Raw genomic sequence first — 19781 nt, 5'->3', positions numbered from 1 at the left:
GTGCTATATAGCACTGCTACCATATACTGAACCTGTTAGGCCCCTGTATGGTTCTTCAGCGGTTCTTTGGGATGACTGAGGTGCTATATAGCACTGCTACCGTATACTGAACCTGTTAGGCCCCTGTATGGTTCTTCAGCGGTTCTTTGGGATGCCTGAGGTGCTATATAGCACCGCTACCGTATACAGAACCTGTTGAGCCCCTGTATGGTTCTTCAGCGATTCTTTGTGATGACTGAGGTGCTATATAGCACCGCTACCATATACAGAACCTGTTGAGCCTCTGTATGGTTCTTCAGTGATTCTTTGTAATGACTGAGGTGCTATATAGCACCGCTACCATATACAGAACCTGTTGAGCCCCTGTATGGTTCTTCAGCGATTCTTTGTAATGACTGAGGTGCTATATAGCACCGCTACCATATACAGAACCTGTTGAGCCCCTGTATGGTTCTTCAGCGATTCTTTGTGATGACTGAGGTGCTATATAGCACTGCTACCGTATACTGAACCTGTTAGGCCCCTGTATGGTTCTTCAGCGGTTCTTTGGGATGACTGAGGTGCTATATAGCACCGCTACCGTACACAGAACCTGTTGAGCCCCTTTAAAGGTTCTTCAGCGGTTCTTTGGGGTGGCTAAGGTGCTATATAGCAACGCTACCATATACAGAACCTGTTAAGCCCCTGTATGGTTCTTCAGCAGTTCTTTAGGATGCCTGAGGTGCTATATAGCACCGCTACCATATACAGAACCTGTTGAGCCTCTGTATGGTTCTTCAGCGGTTCTTTGGGATGACTGAGGTGCTATATAGCACCGCTACCATATACAGAACCTGTTGAGCCTCTTTATGGTTCTTCAGCGATTCTTTGTGATGACTGAGGTGCTATATAGCACCGCTACCATATACAGAACCTGTTGAGCCCCTGTATGGTTCTTCAGTGATTCTTTGGGATGCCTGAGGTGCTATATAGCACCGCTACCGTATACAGAACCTGTTGAGCCCCTGTATGGTTCTTCAGTGATTCTTTGGGATGACTGAGGTGCTATATAGCACTGCTACCGTATACTGAACCTGTTAGGCCCCTGTATGGTTCTTCAGCGGTTCTTTGGGATGACTGAGGTGCTATATAGCACCGCTACCGTACACAGAACCTGTTGAGCCCCTTCAAAGGTTCTTCAGCGGTTCTTTGGGGTGGCTAAGGTGCTATATAGCAACGCTACCATATACAGAACCTGTTAAGCCCCTGTATGGTTCTTCAGCAGTTCTTTAGGATGCCTGAGGTGCTATATAGCACCGCTACCATATACAGAACCTGTTGAGCCTCTGTATGGTTCTTCAGCGGTTCTTTGGGATGACTGAGGTGCTATATAGCACCACTACCATATACAGAACCTGTTAAGCCCCTGTATGGTTCTTCAGCGATTCTTTGTGATGACTGAGGTGCTATATAGCACCGCTACCATATACAGAACCTGTTGAGCCTCTGTATGGTTCTTCAGTGATTCTTTGTAATGACTGAGGTGCTATATAGCACCGCTACCATATACAGAACCTGTTGAGCCCCTGTATGGTTCTTCAGCAATTCTTTGTAATGACTGAGGTGCTATATAGCACCGCTACCATATACAGAACCTGTTGAGCCCCTGTATGGTTCTTCAGTGATTCTTTGGGATGACTGAGGTGCTATATAGCACTGCTACCGTATACTGAACCTGTTAGGCCCCTGTATGGTTCTTCAGCGGTTCTTTGGGATGACTGAGGTGCTATATAGCACCGCTACCGTACACAGAACCTGTTGAGCCCCTTTAAAGGTTCTTCAGCGGTTCTTTGGGGTGGCTAAGGTGCTATATAGCAACGCTACCATATACAGAACCTGTTAAGCCCCTGTATGGTTCTTCAGCAGTTCTTTAGGATGCCTGAGGTGCTATATAGCACCGCTACCATATACAGAACCTGTTGAGCCTCTGTATGGTTCTTCAGCGGTTCTTTGGGATGACTGAGGTGCTATATAGCACCACTACCATATACAGAACCTGTTAAGCCCCTGTATGGTTCTTCAGCGATTCTTTGTGATGACTGAGGTGCTATATAGCACCGCTACCATATACAGAACCTGTTGAGCCTCTTTATGGTTCTTCAGCGATTCTTTGTGATGACTGAGGTGCTATATAGCACCGCTACCATATACAGAACCTGTTGAGCCCCTGTATGGTTCTTCAGTGATTCTCTGGGATGCCTGAGGTGCTATATAGCACCGCTACCATATACAGAACCTGTTGAGCCCCTGTATGGTTCTTCAGTGATTCTCTGGGATGCCTGAGGTGCTATATAGCACCGCTACCATATACAGAACCTGTTGAGCCCCTGTATGGTTCTTCAGCGATTCTTTGTGATGACTGAGGTGCTATATAGCACCGCTACCATATACAGAACCTGTTGAGCCCCTGTATGGTTCTTCAGTGATTCTTTGGGATGCCTGAGGTGCTATATAGCACCGCTACCGTATACAGAACCTGTTAAGCCCCTGTATGGTTCTTCAGCGGTTCTTTGGGGTGGTTAAGGTGTTATATAGCACCACTGCCAATACAAAGAACCTGTTAAGCCCCTTTAAAGGTTCTTTACGAGCCAAGAACCACTTTTAGTGCTATAGCACCATTTTTTTTGAGTGTACGTTTTGCAGAAATGCAATAGAGTTCTGGTGTCCAGCAAACAGTTGTGACAATTGAGCTTACAGTTTAGATAATGTTAAGACTGTTTTGAAAAATTTTCAAAGCGATTGAGAAAAACTGTAAGTATTAAAAGATATTCAATATGAAACGCAGTGCAGTAAAGAGTACAATATGCGTTGGAATGTTGTGAAGAAAAACACTCAGATAAAGTACAGACACTTGAAAAATGTATTTAAGCAGAGAAAAATACTTCACTACGGTCCGCCTCAGGTCAAAATATAATTGGAATCTCACTCGTCATGTTTGCAGGTCAATGATGGGCACTGAGCAGCACAGAGAACCAGCTGGACATGTGACAGTGGCTTACATAAAAGATGTGGGTCTGTCCGGCACAGATGTCGTGTCATTGGTGCATTGAGGTGTTTACCAGATACTTCACTCTCTTTGCTTACTACAACTAAGTAGGAAAGTGGAGTCATTTTACACATGACTTAAGAAAATAAAGATGGGCCTGCCAATCTTTTTTTTTGCAAGGTGAGATTTATAGCTTAACAAACACATGAGTTGAAGATATTAATAAAGCACAGCTGCATGGTACAAAAATTTATTTAGCCTTTTTAACATACAGTATTTTAAACCACCCTAAAGTTCTGACAATTCAAACACAGGCTAGCACCATAATAACTTCACTTTATGATTGCTTTATGCCAGCAAAAATGACAATGTGTACACGGTTGTTTGATATAACTACATGCAATTAATGACCTTTCAAACAGTACATTTTTTACATGTTTATATTATTCACAGACAAAGAAAACACAGTGTAGAAACATTTTCACAGTCATTTATGGTCCAGCTCTTAATACAGTATACTTTTGACAACTTTGTAACCAGACCATCAAAATATCAACATTTACAGGACATTCTCCATCTCTGTCATTATGCCTAGACAGATGGCAGACGTGAAACTCTTAGCTACTGTCTGGGATGAAGTAGCCATGCATGTCCATGTGAAAATCTACTTCTACACAAGCCCGGGCAACTTCTTTGAAAGACTTGCCATCGAGCATCAGCAGAAAGCCACCCTCCTTTGGTTTGGCGTTTATGAAAACTGTTAGGACTACACCTAAAATTAAGGGGGGGAAAAAGACTAAGTTTGAACACTATTATCATTTAATTGAGGCATCAATTAACTTTGTTAATTAACTTTTTGTCATAAGCACAAACTTGATATGATTTCTAATGAAAGCGGCAACTAACCATCATCTTCATCAACTGCATCAGGCCTGGGAATGAAAACGGGCTCTGATGCGAAACCGTCCTCTCCAGTCCACTCAATCCGCTGCTTTGTTTCAGCATCAAGCTTTACGATCTGTAAAAAAACAGTCAGTGCTCAGTACCAATTCACAAACATGTGTTCCTGTTGCTGGGCCATGGGTTTGATTCCTATGGAATGCATTTACTGAGAAAATGCTTTACATTTCTATATAAATGTATAGTAGAAATGAAAAAGACCAATACCTTTGTGGCCACTGGGGATATGTCCACAACACACATGTAAGAATATCTGTACTTCTTTCCATTGAAATTGTAATTAATTCTTGGAAGTTCCACACCTAAATGCAACACATCAGTTTAGAGGTTAAACGAGTATTGAAAAGTAACAAAACTGTGAGACAGACAGAGACTGTACAATGACAGACACAAAGAAACACACACACACACACACACACACACACACACAGAGAGAGAGACACAATGACAGAGACAGACACAACAACAGACAGAACGACAGACAAATACTGTACAACGACATACAGACACACAGACAGACACAATGACAGACAGACCGACCAACAGACAGACAGACAGACACACAGACAAAGAGACAGACACAATGACAGACACACACACACTGACACAGACAGACAGACCGACACAATGACACAGACAGACACACACACACACAAAAAGACCGACACAATGAGACACACACACACACACACACACACACAGACAAACAGACAGACACAATGACACAGACAGACACACACAAAAAGACCGACACACACACAGAAAAATAGACCAACACAATGACACAGACACACCGACACAATGACACACACACAGACCGACACAATGACACAGACAAACACACACACACAGACAGACAAACAGACAAACCGACACAATGACACAGACAGACCGACACACTGACACACACAGACCGACACAATGACACAGACAGACCGACACACTGACACACACAGACCGACACAATGACACACACAGACACACACAATGACACACACAGACACACACAATGACACACACACACACAGACCGACACAATGACACAGACAGACACACACACACACAGACCGACACAATGACATAGACAGACACACACACAGCCCGACACAATGACACAGACAGACAGACAGACCGACACATTGACACAAACACACACAAACAGACAGACATACACAGACACTATACAAATGACAGACAGACAGAAAGACAGACAGATACTGTACAATGACAAACAGGCCGACAACGACACAGGCAGACAGATACGGTTCATTGACAGACAGACATGACTGTCAGACAGACGGACAGACAGACAGACAGACAGTGTGCCATGGTTATGGTGGTGGATAAGTGAGAATTAACAGGGGAAATTCAAGTGAGAGGTGGCAATGCATCCATCATGCTATGATTAGCCTATTACGCTGTTTACATGATAAATCCCGCCTCTCATTTTCATGCACATTCCACATCCGCAAATCGGTGTGAATGAATAAAGGATGCCGTTAATGGGAAGACTAATTAAAAGGGAAATAACAACTCACATACAGTCATGTCAAAATTACACTTGAAATGACTTGATAGATAGATTGATACGACAGACAGAAACATACATATACACATACACACACACACACAGAGTTGAAGAAAGTCACCCCAGTGTCATTAGCTTACCATCACAGAGAACCTCGCCCTGACACAGAACTTTCCCATCTTTCTCCTTCACAGCACTTGCAGTCGTGTATTTAAGTTTGACCAGATCTTCACCCGTCTCACCCTGAGTGTCAAAGAAAAAAATGATGTTCACTGTCTATAAATCAGAGGCTTTGAGCACAACATCATAAAGTAGGTTTCCATTGATGGAAATACCAGTGTTTGCATAGCAGCTTAAAAACAAACCCCAACCAGAATGTTTGACAAACATGAATACACTGCTGGCTTGCAAACTCTGTTAACAATATAACACACCTTGTCACTGAGTGGCAACACAAATCTTCTGCACTTGGGCTTGCAGTACACAGTATTTTTGCCCATCTGCTCCTTCAGCTTGTCCAGGTAAAACATGTCATACAAGCTGTTGTCATCATAGGCGATCACATCGAAAACAACATGCCCATCATCTTCAAAGGCATTGATGTGATGGTAGACAGCCATCGCACCCGTGTAGAATTTGGTCCCGACTTCCTTCTTTGTCTTTCGGTCAATAAGATGAATCAGGGTCTGATGAATATAAGGAGTAAAAGGAGAGTTTAGAGATGCAAAGTAAATGCTAACAGTGTCCAGCTGACAGATGCGTGTCCCGACGTGCATTCAAAGGTCTGAAAGAGTTGGTCCTTACGCTGTCCTCGGGGTGGAATTTAATGCAGCTGGCCCAGCTGACCCTCCTCAGGTAGGCTGTGGCCATTTTGAGGATATCCAGCTTCAAGGGCTGCTCGATAAAGATGAAGTAGTTGTCAGTCATGCCAAAGCTGTGGTAATAACTGGGTGTGAGGAGGGAGCGGCAGGGCACAGTGCACATGACCTCAGCGTTTTTCAGTGGTGGAGAGCCATCTGAGCTACCTGATAAAAAAATAAATAAAAAAAATTCAAATGTTGAGGGTTGGTAGCTCTTAGCATGTCACATAATTAGTCATAGCTTTTCTAAACTAAGAGCCAGTGAATCAATTGACCGTTCGCAAAAACCCGCCCCCTTTAGTTACGGTTGCTATGTCCGACAAGCCATGGCGCTCTCACACCACACACACACACACACACGTTCTCACGTAGAGAAAATACATTGCAGAGCAAAGAGGACACTGACAACACGCCGACAGACAGGAGAGACCAAGTTACTTTTGATATGAAACAAAGTCTCAACTTTAAAATGTTGTCTTTTTTAAGAAATGTAAACCACAAATAGCGTTTTGTGGCTCTTTAATGTGTCGTGATCGCTGTAGCGCCTCAGTTAAAGCTGCTTGTGAACCGATCATCTCTTCCTTCTAGTTCATTGATAAGCATGAAATAAACATGAATGAACACTAAAAGAAATGTTGTTTCAACCGCGGAAAAAGACGTCCGTAAACACTGTTTTTCAAGTTCAAGTCCACCGACGTTAATCTACTAACTCTCCTGACTGCTTTTATTCGGCGATGTGATTGGTCAGATCGCCTGTCAATCAAACTCGTGGCGAAGGGTGAAATTAATCAACGTTTTTGAAGCGCTCCAAACACCACACACTGGCAACACGTGCTGGTCAAAACGTAAAAGCAACAAAAACTACCTAAAAACATGTCAGACACCTTTTACAGAACAATAGAGAATGTTTTCTTGAAAGTGTAATTCATTTAAAGGGATAGTTAACTCAAATATGGAAATTGTCATCATTTACTCACCCTCATGTTGTTCCAAACCTGTATGAATTTCTTTCTTCTGTTGAACACAAACAATGATATTTTGAAGAATGTTGGTAATCAAGCAGTTATCGGCACCCATTGACTTCCATAGTATTGTTTCACAAGTCAATGGCACCGTCAACTGTTTGATTACCAACATTCTTCAAAATATCTTCGTTTGTGTTCAACAGAAGGAAGACCCTCAAGTTGTTCCAAACCTGTATGAGTTTGAGTAAATGACAAAAATGTTGATTTTTGGGTGAACTATCCCTTTAATAAAACCCACAGATCATCAAATACCATTATATATGAAGTGTCTGCATGTGTTTTTTTTTTTTATTTATAGGGCTTGTTATGCATTGTTTTGAAATGCAAGCAAAATTGAAGAACGAACTGGCCTGCGTAATTTCGAACAAAATCAGGCCATTAGTTAATTTGGAGTTAGTTTCCCTGACTGGTAAACAGCTTTGAACTACAACTATTTGTCCATGGTGATGATGTAACAGGTGGGTGTGGCTAATGGGCTCCGCCTTCTTTTACGTGGAATTATTCTCTGGTAAATTTTTTCTATTCAATCCATCAAGGTCAGACACGAGTAAAACATATGCACAGCGCTATGATCCGATGCTTTCTTAACTGCCATTTTATCACCGCTGTTATTTTTGTTGCGTGTTTATTTTGTTATTGAGAGAAGCGTGCAGCACATATTTAAATATTTATGTCTCTCTCCGCAGTGTGGGAGATATTTGTTAAAAGTATATCGCTGGGTGGTGTGACGAGACACAAGATTGAGTTCACTAGAACGTTTTAACATAGTATTTTTAAGAAATCCTCAATGACGAAATACATGATTAGAAAAAATGTTTTTTCAGATGCATTTGAAATGTTTTAACTCATCATCTTGTAATGAATGTCATTTCAGTTCTACTTTTGGAGTATAAATTATCATATGCAGTAAAAGACAACAATCCTCAAGCAGTGTAAAAGGTTTTGCCACAAACTCAACTGACTGGCTTTTCTTTTTTTGATCGTCTCTTCAGAACTTGCACATGATTTATGAGCTTCTACAACCTTTGACCTCCTAACTGAACTCATTTCCACAAATTGATCATAGATCAAGTGCAAACAATAAGTGCAACCATAATCAAAGTACTCAATATTCAACATGCAAATAGAGACCCAGTTTTTCTTCAAGCATGATACAGCGCTAAGAGATGGTTACAACTAGACAGATAGTTTTCATATTGAGAGATATTTGCATGCCTCAGGGAGTCGCTTTCAAACAGCGGTGAAGTGGCATGAGATCTCATCACACCCAAAGGTATTCCAAACTTCATTTTATCCCTAGGTAAAGAACTTTATATAGCGGGCCTTTATGGAGGGCTTGGCTAATCAGACCAATAAGAGACCTACTACTCCTTTTTTTATTCTATAAATGTAACATTAAAAAAGGTCTACACTATCCAAGATAGGGTAAAAACCATAAAGACAGAGTTTCTGAAATCGCCCCTAGTGGCAAACCATTGATATTGACACATTTAATGACAAAACCAATCATCGTTTACCTAAATCATGTAACTTTGGCAGTTTGATACATGCTCTGAACAACTGGTTCAACGCAGTGTTTCGAAAGCTCCAATCACTACATATAATACTTAAAGGTGAGGCATGTCATTTAGCGACCACTAGTCGGTATTGCAAAAACAACAATGCATTTACATGCAAAAGATTCTTGCCTCTGCAAAATAGCACAAGGTTTAGAGGGTATGCACGTGACATAACCATCGGCCTGAGTGACTGCGGTTACGCCCACTGAGTGGCAAAAAGACTGAGCAGCAGCATTGGTTTTCAGCGCGAATGCCGCAAAAAACACACAAAACGGACCTAAAACGGAAAAGAACTTATGAGATTGGCTTTATGAATAGATTTGACAAGAGGTATATTTTTTACAGACCGCCGAAAGCTACAGAAAAGAGCAGCAAATGGATCACTGCAATTCATAGAAACAACTGGACTCCAGGCAGCGAAAAGTAGGTTTGCAGTTATCATTTTGTCAATATGTTGAATTTTGGGGTAAAATCATACCGTATGTATTGTATTGACAACTCATCAATTAAATATTTACCATCTTATATTCTGCATAATTGGATGCATTTTAAATAAACGGTGACAAAACTATGCATATACAGTTTTAGGGCTGGACGATATAACATTGATATCAGTGATCACACAATTTTAGACCTACCAATATTGTATTTCTTTAAAGCGTTCACAGGCAAATTTGCTTTATGTATTCCCAGACGTCGAAATCAGGCACATATAAATGTCAAGAAACACTATTGCTGACTGCATGTCAATATCCATGGATCAATGGATGTTTGGTAAGTTATTAGGAACTAGAGTCCAACCTTTAGTTGAAATTGATAATTGTCTGTTTTACTGGTGTTTTCCCCGATTAACTCCAGTCATGCAGCAGCTCTTCTGCCACTCAGTCCGGCTGAGGGGGCGTATTCCGGTGGGAAACTGACGTCAATGCATACCCTCTAAGTAGTTTTTAGCATGTTGCCATGCAGTTGTGAGAGTGGTTTGGCTGCTTACTGGTCAAAATCTAAATTAGCTACTCCTAAATCCTCTATGAAACCTGCAGGCTAAGTTAAGTTAATTACTAAGGATTATGGATTGGAACAAACCCCTAATATGAGCAATAGTAATGTGAAACAGAATAACGACGGCATACTTACTTCCTCCTGCAACCTTGAACAAAGTGTATTTGGTTTTGCCCTTCTCTGCAATGCATGTTCCCATACTGTAGCTATTTCCCTCTTTATCATAATGCGTATGTGATGCCACAATATTTACAGGAAGGTATTTCAGGTAGTCCACCTAGAGCAAATAAAGCAACAATATTCTCTGAGAACATGAAAACAGAAATGAAGAATAGCATTTCAATCATGACAACTCTCAGAATAGTTTTAGCATGTTAATGGATGTGACGCTGTTAATGTAATTGGTCTTGGAGGATTAAATCTGCTACAACAGAGCAAATATGGACTTGTTACTGCTAACAGATACACAGAAACGCTGCTATGAGCATGTAAGATACGCTGCTGCTGCTGCATGAATATACATATATAAAACTTGTAGCAGATCTTGGCAGGTGGAGCTGGGGGAGGTGGAGGGTCTCAGAGGAACTCTGATAGCATTGTAGGACCTCCCTAAAGCAAACACTGAACCAGACTAGACTAGACCCAGACCAGAGCAAGAAATTTCATTGGCTGCAGATTCAGCAGAGGCCAATCAGCTTGTGCGATGTAATAAATGATGTAATTGCCTGTGCCAACTAGAGTTTCAAGACTAAACTAGATATTTTACAAGCAATATTGTTTACCTTTTCTTTTGTCTCTAAAGTGATGGGGTCAATTTTACGAATATAATTGGTTTCAGATGTAGCATGGTAGTCATTTCCATATTTGATTATGTTATTGGCACAGTTGTCAGTGAAGTCTGGGATGGTGTGGCTGAGGAAGGTGATCACTCTGAAAAGAGTTAAAAAGAACAATTCAATTCACAAATAACAATATATACATACATACACAAAAACTAATTTTACATTTTATTATTAAAATGGGTCATGAACTGAGAAAGCAAATTTTCCTTGAGTTTTTGACATACAAGAGGTCATCATACTATAAGAATATCCTGTAAGTTTCAGAACTGAAAACTTCCTTGTTGGTCCAAAAACAGCTTTTATTGAAACCAAGCCCAGAGGATGACTCGCTGTGAAGAGTGGCTATATAGGTGAAAAACAACCTCTGCAGATCAACGCCTACTTCTATATCGTTACCACTGTAGCATGACAAGTAGTAGGTAAATAACATGTGTGACCCTAACACTGGATCGAGCAACTAAGCAATAAACATGACAATAAATTACACTTTTCACGATTAGTTAACCTTAATGCTGCGTTCACACCAAACGCGAATAGAGCATCAGGAGCGAGTGATTTCAATGTTAAATCAATGGAAAGGCACGTCTGGAGGTCCTGCGGCGCGATTCCGCCTCATTCGCGCGTCCAGTTCGCGCGTATTGAGCGTCTTGCGCGATACGAGTGGTGCTTTTTGTGCATTCACGCGTTTGAAGCGAATTCGTGTCTGACGCCCGAGTTGAAAAATTTGAACTTTGGCGTCAATTTGCACCGCGTTAACCAATCAGGAGCCTGCTCGCTGCGGTCACGTGGTAAAGTGATGTGATGAGAAACCCTGTATAATTAAAAAATACTACTATTGTTTCAAGACTTTTTCAGGTGAGAATGTAGTTGTTTAAAGCACAAATCTGTGGTTTATTTATAAAGAGAGCGCCTATTTTTTTTTTTTTTTAATAATCTTGCGTTTTTGGAGTTGTACGTGAGCTCCAATGGATCAGCGGCGCTCAGCGCTCTCATTAACCCCGGCGAGAGCAGCCTTTCCTCGGCCAGTCCTTCTGCCGCTGGCTCGGATGTCCTGTAGTGGTTCGTCTTGTGTGGATCTAATGGCCGATCTTTGGTGTCATGAATCTATAATTTGTTGTCTGCCAAATCGTTATGACCAAGGGCAAAGAGAAGTTTCATAACTTAATTTTTTTAAGGATATTTAAATATACATGCAGTGAAGATAATGTAGGAGTTGCCTGGACCACATTTGTGTGGCTATTAATGTTTAATATAGTTTTTTAATGAAAATGAAAAGAGGCAGTGTTGTTTTATGACATATTTCTCCTGGAGAGCCTTGAACGCGCATCTATTTCGCTTCAAACGCTCAATTTATACCGTGCGTCCAATTAGCTGTGGATGCGTGAATGGATTCAAAATGTTCAAGCGTCCAACTAGACACGGTAGACGTGATTTTGACGCTCTATTCGCGTTTGGTGTGAACGCAGCATAAGAGTAATAGACCCTTTTCACAGACTGTGATGACGCGTTTCATCAATAAAATCCTGCAACGTTATGTTGTGTACTTTTATAACACTAATACTTTATATTTTATTACTTTTGCATCAAATTACAAAAAACAAGTTACCGCTGCTGCGTCTACGGGAGTGATGGTAAAAATTAACATAATACTCTCTTTTGACTGCCGTTATCAATCTCACTATTTTTTCCCTCTTTTTGAAAGTTGTGAAATCACTATTGTGGCGTTTTTCTTTTGCTATTTGAGCAAATGGGCATTCATTTTCTTTTGAAATGTAATTTTTTGGTTGAAAAAAATCCCAGTTAAACTGTCAACTTCCATGAGCAGGCACTGCTGGCTTGGCATTTAATCTACAACTACAACTTTTCACCGCATCAATACTTTATATGGAATAACAAAAATATATTGTACAAAAAAATAAATAAAAATCTTTAATAAGACTGGGTGCGAAAATAGAATTCTTACTGTTAGTCAGTTGCTTAATGAACAAGGTTTACTTTTAACATATTCTGAATTTCTCAATAAATGTATGATTGTATTTGCATGTACAAACAGGTGCCCAGTTTGATAACCTGTCAAACTGGACGTGTCAATAAGCTCTTCACTGATTGGCTTGAGCGATAACACGGCATGCAAATTTTCTGCTCAAGTTCAAATTTTTCAACTTGCACGGAAGACGTATTTGACGTGTCTTCCACTTCGGGCCATTCGCTTCACCCGGTGCGAATTCGCATCTTTGCATTGACTTGTATGCAATCTAATTCGCGTTTGGTGTGAACACACCATTATAGTCACTAGTTGAATTTTAGCTGACCGTGTCATGTGTTAAAAAGGTTTTTATAATATTTTCAATTCTCTGTCATATTGATTCATTTGAGGTAGATCCATAAACATGCTTAAGTCATTTGTAAAGGTCAAGCACTCAATTTAACATCCAGTAGTATTCCTCCCTATGATTAAATTAAAGATAAAATATCACACAAAACAATAATTGAGAGGTTTCTGAATCAGTCGCAGTAACGTTACTTACTTGGAGAATATATTTTTGCATGGGTCTGGGTACGCCATGGTCCCCATCTCGGACACCACTATTCTGTTGGCTTGCATGTTGCAGTTGTAGGAGTCGCCTCGAAGATATTTGCTCCTGTATGTTACCTCTCCTGAAAATTAAACAATAGTGAAAACATTCATGTGAAGCACTGAGGTAACAAAGGCCCCTGATGACAGTAAAAACCCAAATACAGTGCAGCCTGTTTAAATCATATAATAGGCTTTAACTAGAAAAGCAAATACCTTTATTAATTGCGAAATTGTGCAAAAGTGCCATGCCATCAAACCAATGGTTGTACGACGTCTCTCCCACTGAGAAAAGGCCGGGTCCATTGCGGATAAGCGTGCCCTGCAGCCATTCAGGAACCAAGCCTGTAGAGATGATGAAACTGGAGTTAAGTGGAGCCGTTCGGTCTAATTAACTGATTATGTCCACTTCTCCGTCCAAGCCATCTGCTACTAAAACCCTTCAGAGAGAAAATTGCTAAAGACCTCCTCCAAAAGCACTTCACTTAACCAGGACCATAAATAAAGACACCTACAACAAATAAACCTTCTCTGTTTTCTGTCATTTTCAGTAATGTACAGCCTGCTCAAGTTGTGCATTATTCTGGTTTACTGAAATTCAGTATCATGATTATACTAATATTGTCTGCTTCTTTATGATAAATGAGGAGAAAATACAATCAGTCTTCAAGAGATTTCTATAAAAGCATCTGCTAAATGAATAAATGCAAGTGAAAATGTTCATAAAGATTTTTAGGAGTGAAATGCAAGCACTTTTATAGCACTTTCAATCAGTGCAGGTGTTTTTCAAAGGTGGGGAAGCTGTTTATAATAAACTAATAATTTTACTGACTAAAAATCCCTTTGCAAAGTCTGGCCTATTTAAGAGTTCATTCAATCATCAAATAAATTATCTAGTTGCCCAGTCAAGACAAAATATAGTGATTAAAAGTTGAAGATGAATAATCAGATGTAAACACAGCCTGCTGGGAAACTGTTATATGAATGGCAGACCATAGCAAATATAATTCTTGTTCTCCTATTTGCTCCTGCAAAAAGAAAACATCCACTATTACTTTCTAAAAGAGGGGAAAATAAAGAGAGAAACCACATTACAGCCATGTTCACTAGTACATACAAGTACAAATACATACAGGGCACAACAGGAACACCTTCCAGCTGCAATGCCATTCTGGATATCAAAAGTACACAAAGCAAAACAAACAACAACAACAACAATTTTAGCAATACAATTAAAAAGAAACGTGAGATTAAAATCCATAAATGTATGCTTGCATTATTTCACCAATAGACCATTTAATGATTGCAGTTTGTTTGTATTACCATTGGTTTATTCATTTTGACGAATACTCAATCGGTATGAGATATTGTTCCAGGGAGCAGCTTCTGTCTGGTGTCTATTTTTAAGCAGACACAAACATTTTACAACTAGTGCAATTCAAACAGACAGACAGTTTCAGAAACACTTAAGAGCTACAAGGTTATGCATTAAAAGATGACAATCTCAAAACGATTCAAACCGCCACGCGATCTTATTCAAATGACAGTGAAGCCAGAGAGAGCAGTTCTCATGCAGGCTGTTTTCAACATCACAGTGTCATTATTTCTGTGTTAGGGTACAACGGGGCTAAAGCCACGCCTTAAGGGAAAAAAAGTGCTTTTCACTACTCCCAAAGATAGAAAACATATGTTTGTATTGTGATAGAGCAACAGATGCCAACAGCAACAGTGTTTTTTTCTTTAAAAATCGTATAAATGTCTTTTACCCCACAGACACACAGGGCAAAAGACACTTAATTAATAATGTCTAAATTAATACTTGTTCAAAGCAATCACTTTAGCAAAATTTGTACTATTTTTTGTGTTTATTTTGATGAATAAAATAACCATATACCATATTTTACCATACTTTTATTCTTCCATTATTGAAAACTGGTGCTTTAAAATCACATTGAACAAAACTGAAAATCATTAAGACCACCTTTGACCTCAAAATATATTCAACAATTGTATTCGATTCTCATTGGCAACTTAAATCTACAACATTAAAAAAAATATATATATTAGATTAAATTATCCCGGCTGCCCACGATCGCATCAAGGATCAGACAAATTCCCACGTGCATCTTGAAAAGCAGATGTTTTGGAAAGTGCTGAGGGAAGTTTGTATGCCATCCAGTGGTTTAGAGGAGAATAAAATCAAAGGCGCCTTTAGCCCTACAATATTTTCACAAAATGTGTTTATAGTTGAGATACAAACACGGATGTCTACAGTAGCGTAATAGAATAGAATAGATTAAGTCACCTGTTGAAAGTAACTTGAACGCAACACCAGTGGGTGGCAACAAGTGACTTAAAAAAAATTATTTGTCATTGAATCATTCATACAAAAGATTTTTTTTTTCAAACACACTGATTAATCCAGTAATGAAACAAGTGAAGTATTTATGAGTGAGTCATTCAATCATTTTTTCAAACCGTTTTTATAATAATTATTTTTATTTAATTAAAAATATTTTTTAAATAGACTACAGCAATTAACATTTTTGTCAGAACCTCTAGTAAATTACGTTATTTTGTTTAGTTGTCTTACTTGTCTATTCAGAATCATGATTTTAAACAGTTGTGCAGCTCTATCTTACAATACAATGAATGAACTGTATAACTCATCAACTAGTAAAACAATACATACTATTTTAGTCTTTTGGCTGGTAAAGTAATTTAAGCAGAATACACAAAGATATGATGTGAATGTAAAAACTGTTGCATAGGTGATTTGGTCACCATGGGAATGACAAGACTGGGTTAGTACAATTATGTATGCTCTAGTGTGCATTTAACGTATACACAGCCATCCATTTCACAAGGCAAATATTTGTCCTAAGTAAATGAGTTATTACTGAAGAGCCTCACAACGCATTGCCTCAGAGATTGCATTCCACACGCTTGTGTTTAAATATAATCATTTTAGCTTAATAAAACTCCATGTTTCAGGTTGCTTTAAAGGCGGGTAAGGAGAGCTGATCATTCTCATGCACTTTTTTTTGTGCGTGCACTGCCTCAATGCATTGACACTCAGGATACACAAGGGCTCCATGACTCTATCTTTACCAAACGTTACTTACTGGACATTCAAAGGGGAAAATATCAAGCATTTCCAAGGAAGATATTCAAAGGTAGTCAAATTGGACTTGCACATTTCAAACAAAAACACCAAACATTAAAATCAAGTATTTTCTAAACTATGTACAAACCCTGAGAGTAAATAGGAAGAACTCCAATAAAGGCACATAGAATATTAGATTGAAATATTCCGTTTCCACCTGGAGGAGGCAATCAAAACGGTTTTATGGTGTCTGCTGAAATAACATTTGGTTTTGAGTTCAGTAGATTCTCATTATTCAGTGTTATCAGGCATTATCAACTGATCTTTTCCTTGCTCACGCTTACAGGTGGTTAAATATAGGACTCCAAGCACAAAAAATTTATGAAATTTGGTAGGCCCTACATTGCTGCTGCATGTAAAACATAACACAGGCCAGATGGTAATGCTGTAATAAAAAAATATTTTTAGTATATTTGAATTTTAAGTTCAGACAAAAGAGAGTTTAAGGACCTAAAGACCTGTAAAGTTCTGTTCCCTTTGGACTAAACAAGAAAAAAAAAATGTAAAAGGTATCATGTGCTTTGACATGAGAATTGCCTTCATGTGTTTTGAGGGAAGAAACAGTTCCTTGGAAAACTTGGTATCTGGTATTTGCCATATAATATAAGCTACAAAGAACGTTAACAAAAGTGATATATTTAATAAACAACACAAAGCACTGCAATGCATTTTGTAGCAAAATTGTATCTGGCTCTAAAATATAACGTACAAAATTTTGCATTTGGATCCACTGTGGTATTTTTTAGTTAATAGTTATTTATCTGATGGACAGAGGTACAAGAATAAGCACATAGCTAATGTTTACAATATCACAGCGCTTTACCTCAGACGTGCTGCCTCTCCTGAAAAATACAATACAACTCTAACGTTACAGTCAAAATGCATGAATGTTTCGTGTTGCTCGCAGAAGTGTTTAGTAGCCTACTTGGTTTATCAACAAGCAAAAAACAGCAGAGATTCACTACAGGCGCGTGCTGTTCGGCAACGTCTTTTTCTCCACCTACCTTTTATTTCAAGTTTGATGGGCTCCGGATGTTCTTCCTTGTTTTTACCATAGTCGTACTGCATCTTTCACGCGTGGTCCAAAGTTTCCCCAAAGAAGTTATGAGTGGCATTCAGCGTTGAAACACAAACGGATAAAGCTTCAGGGAGAGGAAGACCCCGCCTCTCATGACACGACGTATAGACTCGTGTTTAATGTGCTAACTTCTCTTATTCTTATCTCCTCATCACTGCGTGAGCTCAGGATTGTTCTTAAAATGTAAACAAGTGCAAAATTGTATTCATCCAATTGCACAGATCACAGATAAGCAGGTCAGTCTGACCTAGCAAACATAGAGAGCTGCAGACATTTTAAATGGAAGAAAAGAAAATATATATCCTGTTTGGATTTTGGATTGTCCTGTTTATTTAATTGAACTAAACTATAGCAAACATATAAAAAAAAAAAAAATGTTATTGAGATAAATATGAAAAAGTAAGGTCAGTCAGGTATATTATTTTTGTAGTTCTTTTTGTGCATCATATTTTAGTTGAATAGGATATGACGTGCTGCCTCAGGAAGGCTGACATGTTTAGATCATGTGACTTACAGTGCTTTACTACTGACTTGATCTCAGTAATGTCCTATTATTATTTTATATTTAAGAATTTTGTGAACAAAATATTTCTACAATTAAATCAGGAACTAAAACATCTACTTTTAAAGTCACCATGAAATCAAAACTGTTTTGTATGAAATATTGTGGAATTATTTTTTTAATTCATGCACCTCGTAATATTTCATCAAAACAACTTCCCCTCCCTCTTGCATTCACATTTCTTCTCTGATGACGTGTTTGCAGGCATGAGGGCGGGGCAACATGTCACTCACATGGGATTGACCAATAGCAAACCACAACCATCCAATCAATTCCCGAGGGGAAAAAATCAAGGCTTGCCCTACATTTGTTATTGTTTTTCTTGTTCCTTTGCACTCAGATATATACGGTATATGGAAGCTTTTTCTGCCACGGAATGAAAAATAAATAAAAAGGTAATTGCGACATTTTATTTTACTTTTTTCCCTCACAATTGCAAGTTTACAATTGTGAAATATAAACTTGCAATTGCGAGTTATAAAGTGAAAAATTGCGACATACACTCTCAGAAAAAAAGGTACAGTACTGTCACTGGGGCGGTACCCTAAGTTACAAAAGTGAAATACATCTTTGTACCTTACTCACCCCTAAATGGTACATATTAGTACCTTAAAAGGTACATACCAGTACTTTAAAGCTACACTGTGTGATATTTTCCCCCATCTAGTGGTGAACATGTACATGACCATCCAGTGAATTTTAGTTTCTGTTCCTCTCAATTCCGATTTCGTTTTAATTCCTACGGTGGCCGATTTAGTCCAAGATTAACATGGCTTCCAGTTCGACCTCGTCCACATTCGACACGGTGCCATCGAGTGTTAAAACGCGAAAGGCGAAGCTTGAATTCACAGGTATGTCCCTCTTTGGCTAATGTACTTTCAAGATGGAGGGGCAACATGGCGACCCGCATTCGAACCCATTACCCGTATGTATTTTCAATGGCATATTATAAACTTATGAGAATACTTTATTACTTGAAAAAAGTAAATATACATTAATGAGCACATATCTTTTTGAAAGTGTTTTTAGCTAAGAATAAACAAAAAGTTACACAGTGTAGCTTTAAGAGTGCATATTAGTACCTTAATGGTACATATTAGTACCTTTTCGGTTTTGTACCTTAGGGTACCGCCCCAGTGACAGCAATGTACCTTTTTTCTGACAGTGTATAAACTCACAATTGCAAGGGGGAAAAAATCTGAATTTATATCTCACAATTTAGATTTTTTTTCAAAGTTGTGTGATATAAACTCACAAAAATATTATATATTCACTGCTTTTGATATCCCACAATCCTGTGCGTTCCATTCTGAGACAGTTGAGCTGGAAAAAAAAGATCCGAAAGTTGCGTTTGTTGGTCAGTTTGATTGTAAATATACGTTTTTTGCCAACATTTTCTACTTCTGATGTCATTTCTTGCGAGAAATTACTAATGTTGTAGTTAAATATTTGTTTAGTTCTCACCAAAGCTCTCTCTATTTTGTTGTAGATCATTAAACGGTTACACTACCTAAGAAGTCTGTCCAAAATTTGTTTAGTGAGGTGGCTTCATGCACAAGCGCTGCCTTACAAGCCATTGTCTGATAAGGCAGCGAGGCAACG

The 19781-nt window shown here is 39.0% G+C and overlaps 1 protein-coding gene across 1 annotated transcript; it reads right to left on the bottom strand.

The window, feature by feature from the left end:
* Window positions 1-3200: 3200 nt before the first annotated feature.
* On the bottom strand, window positions 3201-17716 carry bco1 (beta-carotene oxygenase 1). The gene is made up of 11 exons (XM_079801978.1): window positions 17544-17716; window positions 13590-13718; window positions 13327-13456; window positions 10739-10886; window positions 10092-10233; window positions 6318-6538; window positions 5948-6199; window positions 5654-5756; window positions 4193-4287; window positions 3932-4043; window positions 3201-3797 (listed from the first exon to the last, which is right to left on the bottom strand). The coding sequence occupies exons 1-11, from the start codon at window positions 17605-17607 to the stop codon at window positions 3643-3645; spliced, it is 1551 nt and encodes a 516-aa protein (XP_079658104.1). The 5' UTR covers window positions 17608-17716; the 3' UTR covers window positions 3201-3642.
* Between the last annotated feature and the right edge of the window lie 2065 nt (window positions 17717-19781).

This window comes from Gobio gobio (assembly GCF_949357685.1).
Source record: "Gobio gobio genome assembly, chromosome: 2".
Taxonomy (NCBI): Eukaryota; Metazoa; Chordata; class Actinopteri; order Cypriniformes; family Gobionidae; genus Gobio; species Gobio gobio.
This window is presented reverse-complemented; position numbering and strand designations above follow the sequence as displayed.